Below are 25,794 nucleotides of genomic sequence, written 5' to 3' on the forward strand. Positions count from 1 at the left end.
GAGCTCATCTAGTATACAGTGTGTGTTCTCTTTGACCCAGCAGTTTGTCCTTTTCAGAATTTGTCCTAAGGAGATAGCCGTACATGTGTGGAATTGGGCACCCATCACAGTATTGTTTGAAGTAATGAAAAATTCTAACCAACCCTGAGTGCCAGCATCGGTTTGGAAGATTGGATCAGTAGTTATGGTACTTGGATACAATAGGGTATCAGATAGCCACTGAAAATGAGGGTATAGATCCTTGTCTGTTCATTTGGGAAGACTTCGTGGCATATTGAGTGAACCCCCCTCTGAACCCCCCTCCCCCCCCCCCCCCAGTTTATGTAAAATTCACATGCAGATATGCTCCTGCAGAGATGTCCTGTGGGGACAGCCATCAAAGTGTTAATAAGGTTATTATCGAGTGATGGGATTTGGGGCAACCTTATTTTCTTCAGACTTCTGGTCCTCTTTCCCCCTAGTAATCTAGGCTTGTTTCATTTTGTTTTTTGTTTGTTTGTTTGTTTGTTTGTTGGCTTGTTTCATTTTTTGTTTTTTAACATGGTGCTCTCATCACTTACTGAGTACCTACTGTATTCCAGGCATTTTCTTTTTTTTTTTTTTTTTAATTTTTTTTTTCAACGTTTATTTATTTTTGGGACAGAGAGAGGCAGAGCATGAACGGGGGAGGGGCATAGAGAGAGGGAGACACAGAATCGGAAACAGGCTCCAGGCTCTGAGCCATCAGCCCAGAGCCTGACGCGGGGCTCGAACTCCCGGACCGCGAGATCGTGACCTGGCTGAAGTCGGACGCTTAACCGACTGCGCCACCCAGGCGCCCCTCCAGGCATTTTCTTAAGACTCTTCACCCTCAGGTGTATTCTTTAAGGTATTATTGTCGTGATCTTACTGATAAAGCATGTGAAGCCTGGAGACGGAGCCATCCAGCTGGCCAGTAGGGTTGGTAGAGCAGGTATTGAGTCCCAGATCTGTGTGACAAAGCCCTGCACTTTGTCCTGTTGTGGGCGCTGTCAGGGCAGCAGAGAAGTTTGAGCAAAGGCTCACCAGAGAGGTTTTCTGGTATAACTGTCAGAGAAGTACTGTGTCTTGCTTGAGGTCATACATAAGCTAGCTCGAGAGAGATGAGAAAGACGTTAAACGTGGGGTTCTGGATACTGGGAGTTTGTTCACAAATCTGAAGATGGTCTTGATGAAGTCGGGAGGCTTGGGTTTGTTTCCAGTTCAGTCACTGCTCAAACTTCGTGACTTTGGGTAAATCTTTTGGCAATCTCTTTGGTCTTTATTTTCCTCATTTGCAAATTCAGGATAGTATAGTCTGCATCTCAGGTTACTGTGAGATTATTCAGATTCACCCCAAAGTGCCTTAAAAACAATAAAGTACAACACGAATGCAAAATATTATATTTACTGAAGCCAGTCCAGTCGTCTGAGGCTTAAGGAATGTAGTGGTCTTCCTACCTAGCTTGTCCCTTACGGACTTTTTTGGAGAAAAGAATTTAGTATTTCATACAGATGTCACGCTCTAGGAAGAAAACTGTGGTGGTTTCTGTTTTGGTGCTTTTTTTACTGGTGGTTTGGAAAGTAAGGGAGGCAGAGACTAGTCACAGACTTACAGGTCAAGGGGTCCAAGGAGCACTGCCACTTTTTTAGTTTTTAAACTTAAAAAAAATTACAAACTATCTGTAGAAAGTGCATGGAACACAAAGACACAGTTTTATAAGTTGAGATAAAACTAATAGTTGTTAACTGCCACTCTGGAACAGATATAGAACATTGCCAGCGTTCCCCAAAGTAACCACTCTCCTGACTTTTATGGTAATCACTTTTCTTTTCTTTTCTTTTTTCTTTTCTTTTCTTTTCTTTTCTTTTCTTTTCTTTTCTTTTCTTTTCTTTTTCTCTTTTCTTTTCTCTTTTCTTTTCTGTCTTATCACCTAAATATGCACTTTAAAATTATAGTTTATGTTTGCTTGTTTTTGAACTTCATACAAAAGTTTCATTACTTAGTGTCTGGCCTTTTCACTCGTTATTACGAGATTTATCTACACCATTGAGCATAGTTGTGATTCATTCATTTTTATTCTTGGGTATGAAAACCACAACCCATCCAGTAGATGGACACATGGATTTATAGATTTAGGCTATTATAAATAGTGTTGCTTTGATGAATTTTGTATATTTCACCTGTTCTATATGTACAGGTATGTCTATTGGGCATATTCCTAGTGGTGGAATTGCTGCAAATTTTGTAGATAATAGCAGGGTGTTTTCTTTTCTTTTTAAATGTTTATTTATTTTGAGAGAGAGAGAGAGTGAGAGAGAGAGAGAGAGAGAGAGAGAGTGAGCATGTGTGTGTGTGTGTGGGGGGGGGACAGAGAGAGGGAGAGAGAGAAGCCCAAGCAGGCCCCGCACTCAAAGCAGAGTCCGACACAGAGCTTGATGACACAGAGCTCGATACCATGATTGTGAGATCATGACCTGAGCCAAAATCAAGAATCGGAAGCTTAACTGACTGAGCCACCCAGGTGCCCCCAAAGATGTTTTCTGAAGTGTTGTTTGTACCAATTTACATTCCAACCAGCATGTATGAGAGTTTGCATGTTCTTGTCACACTTGGTATTGTCAGTCTTTAATTTTAGCCATTCTGGGGAGTATGTATCAGTGTCTCTTTATATTTTTACTTTCCATTTCTCTGATGATTAATGGAGGCTTAACAACTTTTCATATACTTCTGACCATTGCTGTCTTTTATGAAGTGTCTGTTCAGCTATTTTGCCCATTTTTGTCCTGGGTTGCCTATTGATTGGCTTGTAGAAGATCTCTATATATGTACTGTATATTCTGGAATCAGGCCTGTGGTTGCTTATTTGTTTTATAAATACCTTCTTTCAGTGTGACTTGCCTTTTACTTTCTTACAGTGTTTGATATGCCGAAGTTCTTAATTTTAGTTTGATCCAGTTCATCAGTCTTTTCCTTTAGGGTTTGTGTTTATTGTGCCCTGCTATTTTCTTATGTCAATTTCTAAAAGCTTTATGGTTTTGCCTTTCCACACTTACATCTGTTACTGGGAATTCATTTTTATGTATGGTGTGAGGTAGGAGTCAGTTTCTTTCTTATTCCATATATTCAGTTGACTCGGGCATTTATTTAAAAGAACAACCCTGTTCTCACTGGTCTGTAGTACCCACTTTCTCATAAGTTAAGTGCCCATATATGTGTGAGTCTGTTTCTTTATTCTGTCCTTTTAATACAGTTGTCTCTCCTTGACCTGATAGCACATTGCCTTAATCATTACCATTTTGTAATAAATCTTGATATCCAGCGGAAGCAAGTTTTATCACCTCTTGTCTCACCATTTACATTTCCGCATAGGTTTTGGAATCAATTTGTGAACTTCTTAAAAAAATACACAGTTGGAATTTTGAGTGAAATTTTACTGAATGTAGATCAATTGAGGAAAAATGAGAATTTCACTGTACTGAATATTCCAACCTATAGTTTATCTTTCCATTTATTTTAGTGCTCTTTCATTTTTTTTAGTTGTTCCATAGCTTTTTGGGTAGGTATTTATCTTGGCTAGCTTTATTCCTAGGTGTTTATTTTTATGCAATTAAATATGGAAACTTAAAAAAAATTCCTTTTTGGCTTGTTGGTGTGGAAATGTAGTTGATTCTTTTATATATTGACTTTGGATTATTCAGTCTTGCTTAGCTAACTTTTTAATTTTATAATATACCTGTAGATCTTCTAGATCTTCTATTTATATAGTTTCCATTAATAATGTCAGTTTTGCTTCTTTATGAGTTTTATACCTCCAGTTTGTTGGGTTTTTTTCCCCCTTGGTATTTCATCATGAAGTATGCTAGATTTGACACTTGGATCAAGATTTGGCTCTATCCACCTTTGGCTGTTTTGAATAATGCTGTTAGGAACATAGTTGTACAAGTATCTTTTGGAATCCTGCTTTCACTCCTTTTGAGTATATACCCAGAAGTGGAGTTGCTGGATCATATATATGGTAATTTTGTGTTTAATTATTTGAGGGCCCACTGTATCATTCTCCACTGTTTTATATTCCTACCAGCAGTGTAGCAAGAGTTCTAATGTCCCCGTGTCCTCACCAGCACTTGTTATTTTCTTTCTTTATTTTCGTTTTCATTTAAAAAGGATGTTTATTATTTATTTTGAGAGAGAGAGCAGGGAGGGCAGAGAGAGAGAAGGGAAGGGGGGAGAGAGAACCCTAAGCAGGCTCTGCACTGCCAGCACAGAGCCTGATGCAGGGCTCAAACTCAGAAACCGTGAGATCATCACCAGAGTCGAAATCCAACCAACTGAGCCACCCAGGTGCCCCCTTTTGCTTGTTTTCTGTTTTTTTTTTTTTTTTTTAAAGCAGGCTTTACTCCCAGTGCAGAGCCCAGTGTGGGGCTTTAACTCACAACCTTGAGTTCATGACCTGACGTGAGATGCTGGATGCCTAACGGATTGAGCCACCCAGGCACCCCTCTTCCTCCCTTCCTCCTTTCCTCCCTTCTGTTATAATAGTGATCCAAATGGGTCACAGCTATTGCTTTTTACCTGCTGTTGCTGACTGTCCTTTTTGAACTCCATTTGAACTTATGTTCGTTCTTTTCTGTCTATTCTTTGTCTCTTACCTATTTTTTTTGAATATTTCATCCTTTTGCCTTTTCATTGCGGATTTTTTTCTGCAGACTTAGTGTCCAGTGTGCTTTTATTTTTATTTATTTATTTATTTTTCAATATATGAAATTTATTGTCAAATTGGTTTCCATACAACACCCAGTGCTCATCCCAAAAGGTGCCCTCCTTAATACCCATCACCCACCCTCCCCTCCCTCCCACCCTCCAGTGTGCTTTTAAACCCATCCATTGAATACTGAATTTTGGATATTGTATTATATGGTGCTTTTGAAAACTGATGTCACTTTTTAAAGTTTGTAATTTCTCTCCCCCAAATATTAATTGTGTTTTATCTTCTTACATATAGTAAGAATTACTATTATTATTATTATTATTATTATTATCATTATTATTATAAGTAAGCTTTATATCCAACATGGGGCTTGAACTCATGACTCTGAGATCAAGAATCACATGCTCTACTGACTGAGCCAGCCAGGTGCCCCAGAATTATTATTTTAATATCTAATTATTTTCATGCGCATAGTTCAGTGTGTCTGTGTTTCTGTCAGTTTTCATTTCTAGGTATCATGTGTGCCTGGTTATCTTTGGTTGTATTTTGGACATTGTATTTGCAAATTGTTTAAAGAAGTAAAATGAGGGGGTGCCTCAGTGGCTCAATTGGTTAAGCGTTTGACTCTTGATCTTGCCTCACATCATGATCTCACAGTTCATGAGTTCGAGCCCTGAGTCAGGCTCTGTGCTGATAGTGTGGAGCGTGCTTGGGATTCTCTGTCTTCCTTTCTCTCTGCCCCTCCCCAGCTTACATTTTCTCTCCCTAAAATAAATCAACATTAAAAAAAGAAGTAAATTGAAGACTAGATTGGATGATGTTCTCTCCATCCAGAAGTGCTTTGTGTTTTCATCTGCCTAGGGCTTTAGGGCACCACTAAGCCAAGATCATTTCCATCTGATGTCAAGGATTGCTATTTTTGGGGGCCACCCAGATTCTTAGAAGCTAATCTGTGGTTGTTTAGGCTGTTTTACTTTCAGTTCACTCTTCTAAGGTCTAGCCATTTGGATTTCTAACTCACGTTGTAGGGGGCTATGCAAGCCACCAACCTTTGGGGGCTCTGGAATCCAGTCTGTTCTCCTGGACCCAAATGGATATTGAGAGTGATTCTCAGTGTTTTGGTTGCCCCTTCCCAGTGTCTAAATGGCCCAAGGGCAGAAGTGGGGCATTTGCTGCAGGCTCCTCCCTCTGGATTTTACTTTATTTATGTTTCATGACCTGGTAACTACTCTTTGCCTTCTTAGTTCTTTGATGTTTCCAACCAGATGTTCTTTTATAATTTAGCTAGCAATTTTAGTTGTTTTCAGCATGAGGGTGAGTCTGAGTTACTTCGCAATTATTACCTGCTTTTAAAATCTTTTTTTTTTTTTTAATGTGTATTTATTTTTGAGACAGAGGGAGACAGAACATGAGTTGGGGAAGGGCATAGAGAGAGGGAGACACAGAATCTGAAACAGGCTCCGGGCTCTGAGCTGTCAGCACAGAGCCTGATGTGGGGCTTGAACCCACGAACTGTGAGATCATGACCCAAGCCGAAGTCAGACGCTTAACCGACTGAGCCACCCAGGCGCCCCTAAAAGCATGTTTTTAAAGTTGTAGGATAAAGGAATTGTGTTGGACCTTGAGAACTCCTCTGTTCTCATCTGTTCAACGAATTCATTACTAAGTTAGTCAGGTAGCTTGTGTTTTGTTTTTGCTTTTGGTAAAGTAGGGGTTGATTGACCACCCACCATGTACCCACTACTGTGCCATGTGTGTGTGTGTGTGTGTGTGTGTGTGTGTGTGTGTAATGGAAAGTTTGAAAAAATAACAAGGCATAATATTCCTTACATGTAAGGAGTTTAGTTGTGAAAACAAGCATAAACTCAGAAAATTGAATAGAATATCAAAGGAGGTGCTCAAAGGTAATGCCGAATCACTGGCTTAGTGAACACCAAGGCATTAAGTCCTGGGTGTGAGCCCGACCTCCTCCTTGCCTCTGCCCTCTCTCTCCCAGGCTGCCTTCCTCATGCTGGTCACTGTGCCCCCTGTTCCAGCCCCCTGTCACCTCTTCTTTGCCATTACAGCTATTCAGGGGTTGTCCCATCGTCTTCAAGACGCGTCTGAAGCCCTTGAGGAACTGCCTCCCCTGCGACTTCTCGGCCCTGTCGTGTGCTTAAGCTGTCCCCATCGTGGCAGCCGTCTGTCTGCGTGCACGCTTCCCTCGGCCTGCTTCCTTTGGTGCAAGGCTGGTTTTTCAAAACTTAGCTTCACACCGCGTGACTCTTTCTGGGAAGCCTTCTTTGCTGTCTGAGTCCCTTGCTGTCGGGAATCACAAATCTCTGCTGGACCACTGATCAGTGTCTGTTGCCCATGGTAATGGCAGTGACGGTGAGCTGGCTATAACAGCCAGCGTGTGTGCGTGGTCTAGCCCTGACCGTGCACCAAGCGCTATTTCAAGCACTCGACGTACACAAAGCGACCTGTGAGGGAGCTGTTACTGTTGTCTCCATTTTACAGGTAGGAAACTGAGGTACAGAGAGGCTTCACGGCTAATAATTGTGGTCTTCCAGGCAGTGGCTTTATTCATGCATCCCCTTCTTCAGTAGGGAAATGGAAACATAGGAGCAAGGCCTGAGCTGCGAAGATAAATGTGGGTGACGATTCCCTTTCTTGCCCACTGGGGCTGTGACTCAGGGTGAACTAGACAACTATATATGAACCCTCCCCCTCCCCCACCCTCCCCTGCTTCCTTCCCAAGTTTTGTTGTTGATTCTGTTCTGTCCTCTCCTGTCCTATTTCCCTGGGTCTTAGCTGCCAAGCCAGGCTTCTTGGGGGAGTCTCTGGACTTCCCAGTCCATCTGGGCTAGACTTTTTGAAATTTACTCTGTAGGGTTTAGCTAGGCGTGATCTGGTCCAACCTACCAAGTAAACCTCCATCTTGGAAAGGATTGAAGTCTGTGCTCCCTCCAGTTCTACAGGTAGCTTAACTGATGATAAGTGCTGTGATATCTGGCAGAATTTTGAATCCTTTGAATAAGGATTATTATACTTTAGTGTTGAATGAGTGATGAAGGGATGTGGTGAGAACTCGAAGGCGGCAACATTTAGTATTTCCGTAATGAATAATGCTCCCACCTCCAACAAGTTATGCAACCACACTCATGCTTAGGATTCATCAGGGAAAAGCCAATTCCATTTAATTAATGGGCTGCTCTTTTTAAAATACAAGCATTAATGTTTGGCACTGTTTTGGATTTACAGGAAAATTACAGGATGGTACAGAGATTTCCAGTGTACCCCCCACTCAGACTCTCCGTTAATATTAACATTAGTACGGTATTGTTGTTACGATTAATAAAGCAATATTGATGCATTCTTATTAACTCAAGTCCAAAGTTTATTCAGAGTTCCTCACTCCCCCCCTCCCTCCCCCCCCTCCCCCACTGTCCTTTATCTGTTCCTGGATCCCACCCAGGGTACACACTACAGTTGTCATGTGTCTCCAGACTCCTCCTCTAGGTTAGGACAGTTTCTTGGACTTCCATGTTTTTGATGACTTTATCAGTACTGGTCAGGCATCTTGTAAGATGTCCCTCTATGGGAATTTGATGTTTTCCTCATGATTAAATGGGCTTATGGATTTTGAGGATGTAAAGTGTCAGTTTAATCACACCATCACAAGCATAGATATGTCAGCATGATTTGTGACTGTTGTTATTGATCCTGATCATCTGGTTGAGGTGATGTTTGTCAGCTTTCTCCACTGTAAAGTTATTCCCCTCTGCTTTCATACTGTACTCTTTGGAAGGAAGTCAGAGTGTAATACCTAATCCTCTTTAGCCCCGCGAGTAAAGCCACCATTTTAAAATGTATTATACCATGACGTATTTAAAAAAGAAAAAAAAAAAACCTGTTCTTTGTAAAGGAATTTTAGAATTACTCCCTTTAATATCTCCAAGGTTCCAGCCCCTTTCATAGGGCATGTAGTAGACATGTTTGTGTCCTGATTAATGGGCAGTTTGAAGCAGTGAATTCCAAGCTGAATAGAAAAGCCTGCGGTCTTTGCTTTTTCAAGCTCCTGCGGGCAGGGGCAGACAGATGAGAATTCGGAATCATAATTATATTGCCTGATGTTAGGATTATTATCTTTGCCTCAGTCTTACATGGTCTGTAAGATACTGGACTTCGTTTTTTTTTTTTTTTTTTTTAAAGAGAGGCAAACCGTAAGATAGACTTTTTTTAATGTTTATTTTTGAGAGAGAACATGTGAGTGGAGGAGGGGCACACACACACACACACACACACACACACACACGCACACACGCACACAATCCAAGGCAGGCTCCAGCCTATCAACACGGAGTCCGACACACACACACACACACACACACACACACACACACACACAATCCAAGGCAGGCTCCAGCCTATCAACACGGAGTCCGACACACACACACACACACACACACACTCTCTCTCTCTCTCTCTCTCTCTCTCTCTCTCTCTCTCCAAGGCAGGCTCCAGCCTATCAACACGGAGTCCGACATGGTGCTTGAACTCAAACAGCAAGATCATGGCCTGAAGTCGGGGCACTTACCCGACTGAACCCCCTGAGGTGCCCCTGGTTTGTTTTTAAAGCTCTTGCAACAAGGCAACACTGCTTCCTACTGAGCAGGGAAGCTTATTTCTGATCGTGTATTGAAGCACAGAAGCGGATTTCGTGAATTAAGCTTGCGTTTTAGGGGGGAGCATTTATGGTTTACACCGATAGGTCTGCGAAGTGAGCTTTGGTGCAGGTGAGTTGAGTTAGCTGTGAACGCTGTTAAAGTGTAAAGAATTACTAAGGGAACTACAGTGGCAGGGAGCGAGCGCCACTTATAGGCTGAGAGAGGTGTCACGACTAGCAGCGTACGTTCAGTTTGGCTCTTATTTGAACTCAAAAGTCGTGGAAAAGAGGTTTTTCATTTTTCCAAAAATTGCACCAAGGTAAAGCAGAGCTCTAGTTGATGCGGGTGTGTTGTGCAGGCGTTAGCAGTACTGCCCTCACTATACGCTCATTGGACAGTAGCGCAACCCCAAGAAAAGGATGGTTAAGCGAGAGCTGTGCGTGCGCTGCTAGCAGGAAGCGCCAATACCGGGTAGGGTTGGGGTGACTAATTCTCAACTGGTCTTGCAGCCTGGTAGCTAGTGTCCCTTTATACTGAACACAGCTTCCGAAGGAAACCACCAACTCCTTGTTTCCTGAGGCTTCTGAAGGTCGCGACGTGGCCGCTTAGTTTTACCCAGAAGGCCACGCGCCAGATGCGGTTAATTTGCATACGTATTCCTCGTCGGGGCGGGGCTGTGGGGGGCGGGGCAGCGGCGCCGGTTTACACGCCGGTCCGCTCGCGTTCTGCATACGGACCCGCCGTGGCTTTTTATTTCCTTTCAAGCGACCGGTTGTTTTCTATTTAAGCTGTGAACAGCTCTTTGCGTACCAGAGCAGCCCTCTTGATAACCAGTTTATTCTGCCGTCGACATGCACTCTCCGGGCTCACGGACGGCGTTTGAGCCAGGAATGGGGGGGCATCCCGGCAGCTGGTGGGCGCGAGCTCAGGCCCCGAGGCCGGCAGCTAACGGGTTCCCGCTGTTTTCCCTTGCAGGTGGTTCTTCTCGGCATGGACATCCTGTCTGCGCTGGTCACCCGGCTGCAGGATCGGTTCAAGGCGCAGATTGGCACAGGTGAGCTGTGGGTAGGTGTGGAGCGGGCCCCCACATTCTCCACCGTCCAGCCCCCAGCCTTCCCTCCGTCTCCCCAGCGCCTCCACTTAGCTATATCCAACCCTTAGAGCTGGAGCCCCCCACCTCTCGCTGTCCTAGCCAAACCCCCTCCCAGCCAACCAACCCTCGTCTCTCCTTCAGTCTCCCCCTGCTGGCGCGGCACCACTGCTCCCTCTCCCCTCCTGAACTCACCCCACAACCGCTGGCCTCCCCGCACCTGCTGGCATGTTCACTGTTTCTGGTTTTACCATACCTTTCCACCGGCTTCTTTCTGTGTTCGTGTTTTCATACACTGTGTCACTGCCTGTTCTTTCTTCTACAGATTAGCCGTCACATTTTAGTGCCAACCAAATCATATTTGCCCCTTTTGAGGGCATTGTGTTTTCTCACTTGGAGAAGGCCTGCAAATCTTTCCAGGTTTTCTATATTCTTTCCAGGTCATTATCGTTGGTGTTAGTGTGTTCCCTTTGATCGTAAATGTTACACGTGCATGTTAAATGACCACTTTTTATTTTGGAGGGAAAACAGTATGTCAGAAAAATGAAATAAAAAATAAGCACAGGTTTCGTTTTAGAGATGACACAGTCATTTCTCAATTCCTGACCTCTGGGATTTCATGGTAGTATAAGCACCAAGCAGCTCTGTTTGTACACACATTTCCTTATAGAACTTCTCCCTTTCAGTTGCTGCATGTGTATTTGTTATTATTATTATTACTATTTTTTTTGCTAACTTCCTGGTCAGCATGCTCTTTCAGACAAGGTCAAGAACTCTTTCCCACTCTGGCACTAACTGTCCATCTGTAAATAAAAACTTCCCTTTTATTTATTTATTTGTTTTTAAAAAAACTTTTTTTTTTAATGTTTATTTTTGAGAGCGAGAGAGAAACAGAGCTCGAGCAGAGGAGGGGCAGAGAGAGAAGGAGACATAGAATCCAAAGCAGGCTCCACGTTCTGAACTGTCAGCACAGAGCCCGACGAGGCTTAAACTGTGAAATCATGACCTGAGCCAAAGTCAGACGCTTAACTGACTGACCCACCCAGGCACCCCAAAACCTCCCTTACTTTTAGACATTTCCTATTTTATAGCATTATATTTTCCTCCTAAATTAATTATTCAGGCATAGCTCTCATAAAAGAAAAGTTTATGGGAGAAGCAGAGTAAGCCGATTTCTGTTAGGTGAATGCTCTTGGAGTGCTAGCTGGTGGCCCACACCTGGGTGTGTGGAGGATGTGGGGACCTTGACTCTCTCTAGAGCACGTGCATGTACATTATGTAGAATTCACAAGTGTAGATGAAAGAAGGATGGAGTCTTGAGTGCCTGCTCCTTTTACCTCCGGTGAATATGCTGGACCCCCTCCTTTACCTAGATTTCCATTTGTGTTGACTCTTTCCTGCCAGGATCTGCCACTGACATCCATTTTAATTTTTTTGCCAGCTTAAAAATGTGTTGATAGCTAGCTGCAGGAGGGTGGGCTAAGGAAGAAGACTGGTATAGGATGTCTGAGCAAAGCACTTCCGGATTCTCAGACCAGCTCCTGTGGATTTTAGTGAGGAAAGTAGAACCGCGCGGATCCGTGGGTTTAGATTGGCGCACATCATTTAGGCCAGGATTTTGTCTTCCTGGGGATTGAAATACCCAGTTGGTGACTGCAGGACCTGACTTCCCCCACTCCCCCGCCCCACCCCGCCCCCACAGGCTTTCATTTGATGAATTTGCATTTTGATTTTCAGTGTTGCCAAGTTTAATAGACAGACTGGGAGATGCTAAAGACTCTGTGCGAGAGCAAGACCAGACTCTGCTGCTGAAGATCATGGATCAAGCTGCTAATCCCCAGGTAGGGCGGGGAGGTGCGTCTGCCTCACTCAGCATCCCTAGTGACTCCATATAAAAAGAATTTCTTTTAAAGCTGTTGTGTTTCACGTGAAAAATTCCGTAGCATTTAAGCTGCGCCCCCATGCCCCCATACAGGATGGTTAAATAAGTAATACGTAGCAAAGGGTATATTTTGAATAAATTAGTGGACTTAACATGAGTATCGAGTGCTTGGTTGAATCCATTAGATTCTTGAGCTCGTGTGTGTAACTGACTCGGTTTCTCTGAAAAGAGGCGGTTGTGGTGTCTGGAGGGTCAGGAGCCCTGGCTGGAGCCCTCATTCCGATCTGCTAGTGAGCTGGGGCTGTGGGGACAGGTGGACAGAGAGACCCAGCCCTGCCTTCCAGGCTTCTGTTGTGTCATGTTCAGGGGGTGGGGTGGGGCGGGGTGGTGGAGGGATCAGAAAAAGCCATCCAGGGAGGGTAGTACCCAGAATGTGTTACGAGGTGAATGGATGCGTGGCTTGCAGATACAGCGGGGACCGCTGTTGTGGACCGGGAGAGCGGTAGCAGTATGTGATCTTTTGCATGCCACCCAAACCTCTCTCGGCTTTCGTTTCCTCACCCACGAAACGGGGGCTGGTTACACCTTTCTTTCAGAGCTTTTGGGATAATCACATGCAGTTATATAAAGGACTGTGTTTGGAAAAGCTGTGTGTTGATATACGAATATAAGTCACTATTTTTCAGTGTGCTCTGGAGAGGACGAAATGGGTGACTCGAGGCTGGGCTGACTTGGCACCTGCTGAGAGGTCCCTCTCCTGTTGGCCCTGTATTAAATGAAGGCTCCTCCTCTCCTCTCCTCTTCTGTCCTTTGTCGCCTACAGTATGTGTGGGACCGGATGCTGGGAGGCTTCAAGCACAAGAATTTCCGGACTCGGGAAGGCACGTGCCTCTGCCTTGTTGCCACACTCAATGCGTAAGTTTGGGTGGGGCCTAAGGGTTTCCCTGGCCAAGCATGTTTATTTTCGTTTTATTTTTTTTTAAGTTTATTTATTTATTTTTAGAGAGAGAGAGAGAGAGGAGGAGGGGTGGAGAGAGAGAAGGAGAGAAGAGAGAGAGAGAGGGAGGAGGGGGTAGAGAGGGAGAGAGAGAATCCCACGCGGGCTCTGCACCATCAGCATGGAGCTTGAACCATGTGGTCGTGAGACCACAAGATCATGACCTGAGCTGAAATTGAGTCGGATGCTTAACCGACTGAGCCACCCAGGCGCCCCAGGTGCCCCAGGATTTTTATTTTTAACTTTGTGTTTTGAGGTATCTATAGGTTTCAGGAGGTTGCAGAGAAACATCCTGGAAGTTCCGTGGACCTCTCCCCATAGTCCTTCAGTGTTAACATCTTACATCTTGTATAGCACAGTGCCAGCACCTGGAAACCAATTGATGCAGTGCACAGGGCTCCTACAGATTCCTCTGGTTACACACAGGCGTGGTGGGTGCCGACCTGTCCCTTTCTGTCACGTGTGTAGCTCTGGGGAGCCAGCCCTCCAGCAAGGTACAGACCTGCACAGCACCCCAGGCTCCCTCACGCTAGCCACCCCCGGCAACCACTAATCTGTTCGCCATCTCTGTGATTGTGTCACTTCAAGAGTGTTATACAAATGGAATCATACAGAATGAGAATGTAACCCTATGAGATTGACTTCTTCCACTGAACATAATTCCTTTGAGGTTGCGTATAGGGTATCGCCTACACAGCAGTTCCTTTCTTTTCATCGCCCAGCAGAATTCCACGGTACAGTCTTAGCCACTCGCGTCACCGTTCACCTGTTGAAGGCTATTTGAATAGTTTCTGCTTTCTGGCTAGTACAAATACAGGTGCTGTGAGCGTGTACGTGCACGTCCCACCATCAATATAAGCTTTCCTTTCTCTTGGATCGGTGTCCAAGAGGGCCATTGCTGGGTCGTTTGGTAGGTTTAATTTTAAAGAAGCTGCCAGACTTTTTTTAGTTTTTTTTTGTTTGTTTGTTTTGTTTTTTAATTTTTTTTTTTTCCACGTTTTTATTTATTTTTGGGACAGAGAGAGACAGAGCATGAACGGGGGAGGGGCAGAGAGAGAGGGAGACACAGAATCGGAAACAGGCTCCAGGCTCCGAGCCATCAGCCCAGAGCCTGACGCGGGGCTTGAACTCACAGACCGCGAGATCGTGACCTGGCTGAAGTCGGACGCTTAACCGACTGCGCCACCCAGGCGCCCCAAGTTTTAAAAGGAACTGCCAAACTGTTTTCCAGACTCGTCTGTACCATTTTACATCCCCACCAGCCAGTGTATGAACGATTTAGTTACTTCGTATCTCTGTTAGCAGTGAATGTTCTCATTGTTTTTTATCTGACCCATGTTCTTAGGTGTATGGTGGTAGCTCATCGTAGTCTTAGTTTGTACTTTCCTAACGACGAGTGACATGGAATATTTTTTCATGTGCTTATTTGTAGGAGAGGCAAAGATTTTTAAAACAGAAAAGTTACATGTCACTCCTTCTGATTATAAAAGTGACACCGTATATGTCCGAAAACGTGCATCAGGAAGAAAATAATGATTACATACCTTTCTGCCACCTTCGTGCAATCACTGTCACCTCGTGGCGCATTGTAGTCCAGCCTGTAAAGTCATATTATTTTCAAAAACAAAACTGGGATGCCATCTATGTCACCTCGTAAAATTTTCCCCTTCTCATGAGCCTTTTCAGTGCCGTTAAGTTTGCCCAAACGTGTCTGGAGTTTTTAAAAAAAGCATTTCTTGGTTTGGATCCCAGTAGTTTCACTTCTGAGAATGTGCCCTAAGGAAGACATGAGCTTACCGGAGAGTTGTATTCGCAAGGGCTATTTGGGGCCGTGTCTGTGACGGTGGAAAGCGGTCAGGGACTTCAGTGCTGCCCAGCTGGGCGGTGTTCAGCTGGAACCCTCCGCGGCCACTGTGTCTCTCCATCCAGCGGTCATGAACCGAACGTCAGCCTGGGCAGGTGGAGAGTTAAATGAGGACCCTCTAGGGACTTGCGGTTTCGTTGAGAACACGGAGTTGGGCAGAATAGGAAGTGCGTGATAGGATAATAACTCGGGGCAGCCGTGTGGGAGGCAGGCAGCCAGATCGGGGAGAGCCCTGAGTGCCAGGGAGAAGGCGCGTCAGCGAGCAGCACGGACGGCTTTGAACTCTGTGCAGAGGAGGCCTTTGTGGTGCGCCCCGATTTTGGAACCAGGTGGGCGGAAGATTGGAAGATGGGAAGGAGGGAGAGCCTAGGTGTGAGGGGGGCGATAGGGCCCTGGGGAGGGAGAGGGAAGGGGGAGCGTTTCTTCCCTTTGTTCTCACCAGCAGTAAAACACTCCTTTTGTTTTCAGCTCTGGAGCACACACTTTAACACTAAGCAAGATTGTGCCACATATATGTAACTTACTTGGAGACCCCAACAGCCAGGTGAGTATGTTTTGGTGAGGAAGAAGTATACTGCTTACAGACCATCAGGATGCATTTCGGTGTCCTGTGTATACCTGGTAGGCGGGTGGGACTTCATTCCTGTTTGCAATGCTCTGATTATCGTTCCAGATACTAGCATTAGAGCCCGTTAGCATTAATAAGGTATCACTGGTGAACGTGGTGGCCCCTCTGCCCTGTTCTGTGTGTGGCTGAGGCCTCACTACCTGTGAAGTGACGTCCTCTGTGCCGGCCTCCAAGATGAGGTTGCTGGAGTCACTCCCTCTCCAGCCAAGAGGGGGTGAGCTCCGGGGAGAGCGATCAGTGCCGATTGAAGTCAGATAGGGATTGACTCTTGGGGGAAGGGGGATTAGATGGAAAGGGCCTGGGCAGTGTGTTCTGAGGGGATGGAAACTTCCCTGTATTTTGTGTGGGTGGTGACCCCTTTGGTATATGTAGCTGCAAATTCCTTGACCCCGGACAAACTCTGGATGGTGTTTTATGTAAATCTTCCATAAATTCAAAAACCAAACACCAGAGCACCACCTCCTTTGTGTAAGGGAAGGAGAAGAGCCGGCAATCTGGGCAGTCACCAGGCAGGTCCCAGAACTTTCCAAGCCTGGGCTTCAGAAGTGCCAGTTTTCCCACCAGTCAGTTCTGTTTGTCACCGAGAGTCCTTTGTGTTACATTAGTTCGCTCGTATGGGCTCATCAGAAAAACACCTCAATAGATAAAGGGGCCGAAAATTGCAACAGTAGTTCACCAAAGAAATACACGTGGTAAGCAGGCCTCTCATTTTAGGCTGTGACTGGTGATCGCTGACGTGCCCCCCAGAGAGGTCGTGCCAGCTTGTCCTCCACCTCCCACCCCACCCCTGCTCCAGCCCCCTCCCACTCTTCTGGCTTTGCCTTTTCTCACCTCCAGGCCTTCACTCCGCCGCGCAGCGCTGCTTCCGTTCAGGTGCCCAGCCCCTCCTCTGGGCATGTGTGCTGACCGCTCCCCCCGTCCCCACCTGCTTTCCTCTTGCCACTCCCTCCTTTGTCCAGCTTCACTGAAAGTAGATGACACTGGAAGTGGGATTTTTGGATTTTTTTTTTTTAAATGTTTATTTTGAGAGAGAGAGAGAGAAGGCATGCAAGCAGTGGAGGGGCAGAGAGAGAGAGAGGGACAGAGAGAGAGAGAGAGAGAGAGAGAGAATCCCAAGCAGGCTCCACCCCATCAGCACAGAGTTCATCTGGGGAATTGAACTCAGGAACCTGTGAGATGGTGACCCGAGCCGAAATCAAGAGTCAGTTGCTTCACACACTGAGCCACCCAGGAGCCCCTGGGATTTTTAGACGTTTTAATTTACTGAATCATGCTTTCTGTTTCAACATTAATTTGAAAAGAAACTTAAAAAAAAAAAGTTCTAAGTACCAAAATGGATTATTTTGTCTTTTCTGTCTTTTTGGTTTTCTTTCCATTTTTGGTTCCCGTGGGGAGAAAAGTCCATCATTGATCACTGCTATCACACGGTATCCTTTAGACCAGCAGAAAAGCCAGCCTGGCTGGGGGAATTTCCTTGTTCCTAACTCAGGAGCTGCCACTGGCCACACGGGTGACGTGGAATATGCGCGCTGGGCCTCCGGGACACCCGGCCCTGGGGCAGGATGAGGTTGGCGCTCAGTGGGCAGGTTTCGGCAGTCTGCCTCAGAGCCAGATAGAGCCAGAGTGCTGAAACCACACTCAGGTGACCATCTGCAGCCTCACGTCTGCCTTGGCAATGGCCATCTGCACCCGTATGCGTGCGCCCACAGACACGCACGGTCCATGTCTCCCAGAACCCTCCCGCCAGGAGACTTTAACCACCCGCTTCTCTGCACCGCCGCACTCCATCAGTCCTGCTCCTGGGGTGTGTGAGTATGCTGCAGGTGCCCGTGTTCTTGCCCTTACTTTAACCTTCACATCGGTCTTTCCTGCTGTGGGCCCTGCAGGTGGCCCGCCCCCTCTGTGTCCCAGTAAACAGTGGTCCAGTGAGGGAGGGTCATAGATCTGAAAGACCTCAGATTCCATAAAGTATTCAGCGTGGGCCTGCCAGGTAGCGTTTAATATATGGGGCTCTTGGAGTCCCAGCGGCCCCAGATGTTGGGGTTCCTTTTTTCTGGTGAGCCTGGGGGTGGGCAGAAGCCATAGGGGACCCATTCGCTTGCGTGTACAAGTGAGCACTACGTTGTGCCTTCATCCTGAGCGAGTTACTTTTACAGAACTTGCTTCTCGTTTGGAGTACAGTACTTTGTAGTGCCAAAGAAAACGTGTGCCTCTGTATCTCTTGCATCCGGGGTGCTTCAGACCCTCAAATGCTGTCTGACCCTGTAGCTTTGTGGGCCTGAGGAATGATGGTTTCAAAGGCTTAGGATGTTGGTTTTGAACATGTAGATAGCTCCACTTCCGCTAGCCATTGTGTTGAGTGTTTTGTACACACAGAGTGTAGGTCACAGACTCCTGGTCTGAAACCGAATTGCATTCTAACAGACTGGCATACCTGTCTGTGTACACGTGTCTGCACAACGTTTTAGCTTTACGTTTAGCGTTTTAGTGTTTTTTTTCTTAAACGTTTATTTATTTATTTATTTATTTTTATTTTTTTTCAACGTTTATTTATTTTTTTGGGACAGAGAGAGACAGAGCATGAACAGGGGGAGGGGCAGAGAGAGAGGGAGACACAGAATCGGAAGCAAGCTCCAGGCTCTGAGCCATCAGCCCAGAGCCTGACGCGGGGCTCGAACTCACGGACCGCGAGATCGTGACCTGGCTGAAGTCGGACGCTCAACCGACTGCGCCACCCAGGCGCCCCAAACGTTTATTTTTGAGAGAGGGAGAGGGCGCACACACGTGACTGGGGAAGAGGCAGCGAGAGAGGAAGACAGAGGAGCCAAAGCAGGCTCCACACTGTCAGCACAGAGCCCGATGCAGTGCCCGAACTCACAAACCGTGCCATCACGACCTGAGCCAAAGTCAGGCGCTTAACTGACTGAGCCACCCAGGCGCCCCTAGAGTCTTGGTGTTTTTACATTTGTCGTATTTCCGACTTCCCTTGAGAGATGAGGAGATGTGACAGAGCTGCCCTGTATTCCTCCAAGGCTGGGTGATGGCAGCCTGTGTGCCCGACCCTCCATATTCCCTTCTCTCTCTGCCACTGGGGCCCCGGCCGGTGCCATTTGTCGTTACACACCCACCCTGCTGCGCTCGGTTATCATGCTCCCTGCCTGGGCCATGTAGGCACTTTAGCTGGGCATCTAGCAGGCACTCAAATTTGTTGAGTGAGTTTGTTACTTCCTGTGGCCTTCAAAGCAGCCTTCAGCTCACAGAGGAGGACTTTGGGACTAAAATAGTTTACGTATTTTATGCAGGATGACTCAGCCCCTAAAAGGCCAAGCAGGTACCCAGATCTACTTTGACTCTCAGGCTAATATTTCCACTAAATCTGTTGATGGTCCAGACTTTCTAAGTAGGACAAGATCTTGCTTGCTCATTAAGGTGATTGGCTGTGAACAAATGCCATCGTTAGAAAGTGAGCCAAGCGATGTGCTTATTAGTGATCCTCAGGACACAGTGGCATTAACTATTTGTGTGATACATACGTGTCTCCATATAAAACTGCTGCCTGACATCAGAAGGTATTTCTTTTCCCAAATAAACTGATAATCTGTTTTAGTCAGCTTGGGCCGCCATAACAAAATACCATGGACCCGGTGGCCTGCACAGAAATTTATTTCTCACAGTTCTGAAGGCCGGTAATTGGAGATCAGGGTGCCAGCGTGGTCTGGTTCTGGTGAGGGGCCTCTTCTGGGTGTGCAGACTGCTCCCGCCCTGTGTGCTCACCTGACCTCTTTGTACACGAGTGGAGAGTGGAGCCAGCTCGTGGATGTCTTTTCTTACGAAGACACCAATGCTGTTGTGCCAGGGCCCTACTCTTAGGACTTCATTTAACCTTAATTATCCTCTTACATAGGTTCTGTCTCTAAATGCAGACATACTGAGGGTCGGGGCTTCAGCATACAGTGGTGGTGGCGGTGGGGGGGGGGGGGGGCGGGCACAGACATTCGGTCCATAGCGTGAGGTTTCCCTTTTCCACCATAAAGGGAAAAGTTCTCAGTGAGGTTCCCTGTCCTGTAACACTGTTCAGGAGTAGTGTGCAGGATCGAGGACTATACATTGTTCTTTGTGTCCCTACTTCCTTCCTCTGTCTTTTCTCTGTTATTTTGATTTTCATTGCTTGAGACCCAGTCCAAAATCATGTTGCTCCCCTGTCTGGGCCTGCTGGAGTAAGGACACATCTCCCTTCCTCCCCAACCCTCACAGGTTGGCCTTGGTTCCAGGGCACAGCATACTAAAAATTTTTCCCCCATGTTTTTATTTGCAAAATGTTCAATCTCAAGAAAAATGGTAGGGCCAGTAGTAACCTCCGTATTTACCAGTTAACGTTGGTTTTCTCTCTCTCCATGTGCGTACACACACCCACACGCAGAAATGCACTTTTTTTCTTGAGCCATTTGAAAGTATCTTACATGTGTGAGAGTTTGATGCTGAGATACTTCAGTGGGTATCTCTCAATAGCAAGGGTATTTTGTCGTGCAACGGCCTGCTATTTTCTCATTCAAGAAATTTCAACATTGCTACAGTGATCATGTTTGACGGACAGACCGTCCACATTCAAATTTCCCTGTTTCTGTTTGTTTTCAATCTGTTCTGTTTCTTAAGTCTTGCTTATTGCTGCTTTCTGAGTTCATGTTTGTGTTTGGCCAGCCACTCACCTGCTCTTCCTGAAGCACGTGCCCTGCATCTCTGCTCTCATACCTTTGCACACAGGCTGTACCTTGTTTGGAACCTGTCTCATTCCGTCTTTACCTGGTAAAACGCTGGTCCCCAAGCACATTTTAAGTGGTTCCTTCCTCTTCCAGGAAATGTTTCTTGGTATCTTCTGTGTGCTTGCTCCCTTCCCTAAACTGTGGGAGCTCTTTGTACTCTTATATAATGTTCACAGTATCGTGCTCCGTATTAAATATAGAATTTATGGGCTCCCCCCGGCCCCCCAACCCCTGTCCTCTTTCAGGACTGTTAGCTTCTTGAATACAGGGCTCTGTGTAGACTTTACTACCCATTTTTGTTGCTCACTAAGTATTTATTTTATTGAGTTAAATCTAGAATGCTTTTTACATGGTATTTTGTTTTTTGTATAATTCACTTATTTGTAGTGTTTTCTGTTCGGGGAGGATGGTCTGAAAATTCTGGTTTCCTGACATCATCTGAAAGAATTGAAAGAACGAAGGGATGTGGACTTTACATGTCTACCGGGATGGGACCTGAATTTACTCACTGGAATTGTACAGCGACGTCAGCCTGTCAAACATGGCTCTGTCTAGTCAAATGTCTATAAGGGATTATATCACAGTCACCTTGGTAGATCGGTGATACACTCGGGGTGGTGTATAGTCTTTTGTGTCCCAGCAGCTAGTGCTGTGGATTGACACAGAGCAGCTGTAAGATCTCTTCTTTTACATCTAGGTTCGAGATGCAGCAATAAACAGCTTAGTGGAAATTTACAGACATGTAGGAGAACGTGTGAGGGCAGATCTCAGTAAAAAAGGATTACCACAGTCCCGGTGAGTTCAGACTTTTTTCCTTTCTTCTGCTCGTCTTCCCCTATTCTTTTTTTCAGTTAACATCTTGGTTTGCACTGCTTAATTTGTTGTAATTTTATGCAAAGAATATATGGTTGGAGGATTGGTGGTTGGGGATCTTGTCCAGATCCTGTGTCCTGGCCCCTCCCATTCTACTTCTTCAAGAGGAGGATTATCACCCAGACACCTAGCCATGTTTCATGCTGTGTGTTGATTTTAGAAGTATATTTAAAATCGAGTGGTGTTGAAAAATTCACCATTCTTGTGGTTCCTGTAGCTCTATATCTTGTATGCACAAAGCACCTCATGGACTAGGTGCTTAAAATATATTTGTTTGAATTAATGAAGCCTTTCCAGAATGAGTCCGGATAGAAATAGAGAAGTAATTCTTTGAAATGGTAGTATTCTGTCAATCTCAGTACCTCGAGACCGATGCAAGGAGCTCAGCGTCTCATCAGGTCCAAGACAGCCTGAGTCCATAGATGTCTCTGTTGTAGTCAAAATTGTAAAAAATAATGAACAACTGCATATCCATAATTTTAAGTGTGATGGACAAACCTTCAACCTTTTGGTGCCCCGTTACTTTAAGTGAGAGAGTAATGCGTGAGTCCTGGGAAGTTGAACGTGGCCTCGGCTTATGGAGTAGCTTATCCGAGCCTGTCACTGCGTCCCTGGAGATACCAAAAGCCCAGAAACCTGAAGTGACTTGGGAGAGTACACAGAAGCCCTATTTCCTGACCCCCGTTTTAATTTTTTGTACCCTGTTTCACAAGAGGTTAGAGAGTCTTGGGAGTCCAAATATGGAATGGGACTTTGAAATATACAGGAGTCCTTTGTCTTGATGTCCCTTGATTGGATGTGATGGAAGTAGACCTTTTACCCTAAAGTAGGAGTTCCATGAGCAGTCAAGTGGGGCTCTACTCTGTTGTCGTGAGTCCTGTCTGACCCCAGGTTGCTCACCATGGCACCTGAGCTGCGTGCAAGATAATTAGGTGGGGATAAAACTATTTTCATGTTTTTGTATAACATGTCAGCTGTGAGAATAGACTTTTTTGTTACTGTGTTTTATGAACCTCAGCTTTCTGGTCTTTGCGTATATGGGAGAACACTTAGGAGAAAGACGAACCCAAAGATTAAAGCACTGCACAGTGTCCCAGGGTAAATTGGAGGGCCCGGGTGAGCAGGGAGAGCAGGGCTGGAGGGAGAGGGCTTCTTACTGAAGCCCTGACGTCAGCATCACCGTTGGGAGACAGGCTATGAGCACTGAAGCCCTTCCCTGCTCTCCAGGGATGGCTTCACCAGGCTATGTAACTTGCAGTGGCCCCAGGCCACGAGCACGCCATCTCACCCAGTGGGACTTCCTGCATCCTGTCTGAAGGCTGCTCCTGGGTCCGGGAGGTGACAAGGGAACACGGAGCTCTCGAGAGGCGAAGGTGCAAAGGAGACTACTGTCCTTGGGGAGGCCTTCTCGCAAGGCTGGCTTTGGTCTGGCAGCTGGCAGCTGGCAGCTACGATCGGGGGGGCTTCCCACCATTCCCAAAGAGTGGGCAAGAGTGGGTCACGGTGCCCCAGCAGTGGGTGTTACGCCAAACACCTGCTTTCCTTCTGGGTGTCCGGCATTTTGGTAAGTGCTACGCAGGGGGTGTCTGCGTGACCAGCCCGGCAGAGAGCAGGGAGACAGCACGGCACACACGTCGTCACAGCTCGCTGCTGGGGCATTCAGCACATCTTCTGTGACTCCCCTCCACTGGGAGGGGCTCTAGGAAGCTTGTGCCTGGTTTCCTCCAGACCTCACCCCATGTACCTTCTCCCGTTGCTGGTTTCTCAGAGAGTCCTTAAATATGGTAGTGATTGCTCTGAGTGTGACTGTGTGCCGAGTCCTGAGTCCTTCCAGTCCGTCATTAAACCTGGGGCTGGTCTTGGCGACCCCAACACAGAGAGCGATTTAGGTAAGGTTCTAGGGGCATTTAATGCCAGCCAGAGCTGGGGCTAGAACCTTTTTGTCCAGACTCCCAGTACTGGTGTTTTTCCACTACCACCCTCCTTTTTTTTTTTTTTTTTTTTTTTTTTTTTAATATTGAAAAGCTACAGAAGAGCTTGGGCCTCCGAATGAGAATGAGGTTTTCCGATATTTCATGTGACCTAAATTCCTACAAATTGTAGACCACACGGAGAGGGCAGTCCTAGGGAAACGGGCCCACATCCTTCACGGCTGTTGTCGTAAAACTGGTGGACACAGTGCCTGGAGAGGGAGGCTGTTGGTGCTTCAACGGCATCATTCCGGTGAAAGAAGCCAAAACTTCATGTTTCTTTGTATTGATGACAAGACCCTTGACTAGCACTGTGACGGTCCGAGGCCCTGGCTGCCACCTTTATTTCGATTTTGCCGGTGATACGTACAAATGGAATGAAATTCCTCTCTTTTAAAGAATCCTCCGGTTGCTCAGAAAATTCATTGTCTGCTATATGTGGCTCCAAGTGGCTGACGGGAGTACTTGAACGTTCTAGACTTCTGGTACATCGTTTACATACACCTATTTTGCTGTTACGTGAGCATCGTTGATTTTCAACCTAGCAAGATGCCACAGGACTAATAAAATACTGTGGGATGTGCGCAGTGCTTTCTGACACTTGGATTTAATCCTGAAATAGAAATGCTGTACTCTGAAGGGTTTGTCCGTTGAGTAAGTGTTGTATTTGAGAAGATTAATTCGATCTCTGAGAAATACGTGATGAAACAGATGCCTTCACATCAGCTGAGTGACTTAAACGATAAGAGCCATAATGTGCTTTGAGGTGCGGTTTCTTTTTTCCATTTCACAGCTGGGCAGACGCTTGGCCTTTCGTCAGCTTCACGTTGGGGGGACTGGACCTTCGCTTTTGGGTCACGTATTCAGTTAGGATTTGGGTCTCGTTATCTATCTGGTGGCTAAAATCACATGGAACCAGATAACGTGGAGATAGTCAGCAACATCTTCTGCACATCAGAAGGTCTCAGCATAGTTGAGTTTGGTCAGTATAGCATTTTACAGTCTTACACACACTGTCTTCGCAGTTCGTGCACATGGTGTGGTCGGAAAGTAACGTGATGAATTTCTGCCTGACTTTGTAAGATGCCGTGTTGTCGTGCAGTATTTGTGGGACATGTGTGGCACACCTGTAGTTCCTTGTGGCTTACTTCCCTAGACACAGACTTTTAGCCCACTTTGACATTCACTGTCACCTCATGGCACATTCCAGAAAATATCTTTATCCACCATGACAGATTTTAGTTCACGAAGTTTATGGTGTTAAATTGCTTCTGAGACCGTCATTTGGGAACCAGACTCCTCAAACAGTAGCTGCTTTAAACCTGAAGGTCCTGGGGCGCCTGGGTGGCGCAGTGGGTTAAGCGTCCGACTTCAGCCAGGTCACGATCTCGCGGTCCGTGAGTTCGAGCCCCGCGTCAGGCTCTGGGCTGATGGCTCAGAGCCTGGAGCCTGTTTCCGATTCTGTGTCTCCCTCTCTCTCTGCCCCTCCCCCGTTCATGCTCTGTCTCTCTCTGTCCCAAAAATAAATAAACATTGAAAAAAAAAATTAAAAAAAAAAAAAACCTGAAGGTCCTTTAATTCGTAGATGGAGCTGTGGCCTGGTCCTCTGATGCATTTGCTAGCACTGGCCTCGCACACCTATAGTTTTGCATGGCTCTGTCAGTGTATTTGTTGTGCTACCTCAACTTAAAAAATTTATGAACATCCACTAGTCATTACTAATAGTTGTGTCGCTAAGCGAAGAATTGAAACTTATTTTTAAGTTGCTTGTGTAAGCTTTAGCGGTATAGAGAGGGCCCAAGGCAAAAGCAGAGGAGAAATGTGTTCTGTGATGTTCCTTCATTTTTTAACTTTTATCTTATATGCGAGGCATTTACACAGAGTTGACTCAATTTATAAGATACACGGAAGAAAGGCAGTCCCTTACCCTTCTGCCATCTCCCCCTAGAGGCAAACACTGGGTGCTGACTGCCCTGTCTCTGTGGTTGTAAATACCGTGCACGTGTTGTCCTATGTGGTTTCTGTCGCTGTAAGAATTGTACTTTGCATGACGGAGGATGAATTTCAGCTCCTCCTGACCATGCCAAGCCACTTGACATCTCCTTGTCCACCAGTTGTAGCTATGTTTTACTTGTGGTTATGACACCATTTTGTTTATATTATGACCGTGTGTGCTATTTACAGCCCACTGTACCCGGGGAACTGATGGCTTTACCCTTTTTTTCTGCACAACCTTTTGTTTTCCCTGGGTTAATGATGGTCTTACTTTCATTTGAGTAGTTGTCTCCATGCTTACCGTCTACACACTGTGTGTGTAGCACACGGTGTGCTAGTACCGTCTACACACTGCCCTTGAACCTGCTCCAGTCTGG

At 46.0% G+C, this 25,794-nt stretch overlaps 1 protein-coding gene and 1 non-coding gene across 30 annotated transcripts in view; one reads left to right on the forward strand and one right to left on the reverse strand.

Moving 5' to 3' along the window:
- CLASP1 (cytoplasmic linker associated protein 1) overlaps positions 1 to 25,794 on the forward strand; it is a 276,145-nt gene that overhangs the window by 84,499 nt on the left and 165,852 nt on the right. For all 29 annotated transcript variants that reach the window (XM_043576525.1, XM_043576524.1, XM_043576531.1 and 26 more), the window contains exons 3-7: positions 10,334 to 10,412; positions 12,186 to 12,289; positions 13,154 to 13,245; positions 15,660 to 15,735; positions 21,277 to 21,374. In XM_043576525.1, the coding sequence (XP_043432460.1) occupies positions 10,334 to 10,412; positions 12,186 to 12,289; positions 13,154 to 13,245; positions 15,660 to 15,735; positions 21,277 to 21,374 (449 nt within the window). The remainder of the gene's footprint in view (positions 1 to 10,333; positions 10,413 to 12,185; positions 12,290 to 13,153; positions 13,246 to 15,659; positions 15,736 to 21,276; positions 21,375 to 25,794) is intronic.
- Positions 9,657 to 9,782, reverse strand: LOC122482373. The gene has a single exon (XR_006297158.1). It is a non-coding gene; the product is annotated as a U4atac minor spliceosomal RNA (small nuclear RNA).

This window comes from Prionailurus bengalensis, chromosome C1 (assembly GCF_016509475.1).
Source record: "Prionailurus bengalensis isolate Pbe53 chromosome C1, Fcat_Pben_1.1_paternal_pri, whole genome shotgun sequence".
In the NCBI taxonomy this organism is placed as follows: domain Eukaryota; kingdom Metazoa; phylum Chordata; class Mammalia; order Carnivora; family Felidae; genus Prionailurus; species Prionailurus bengalensis.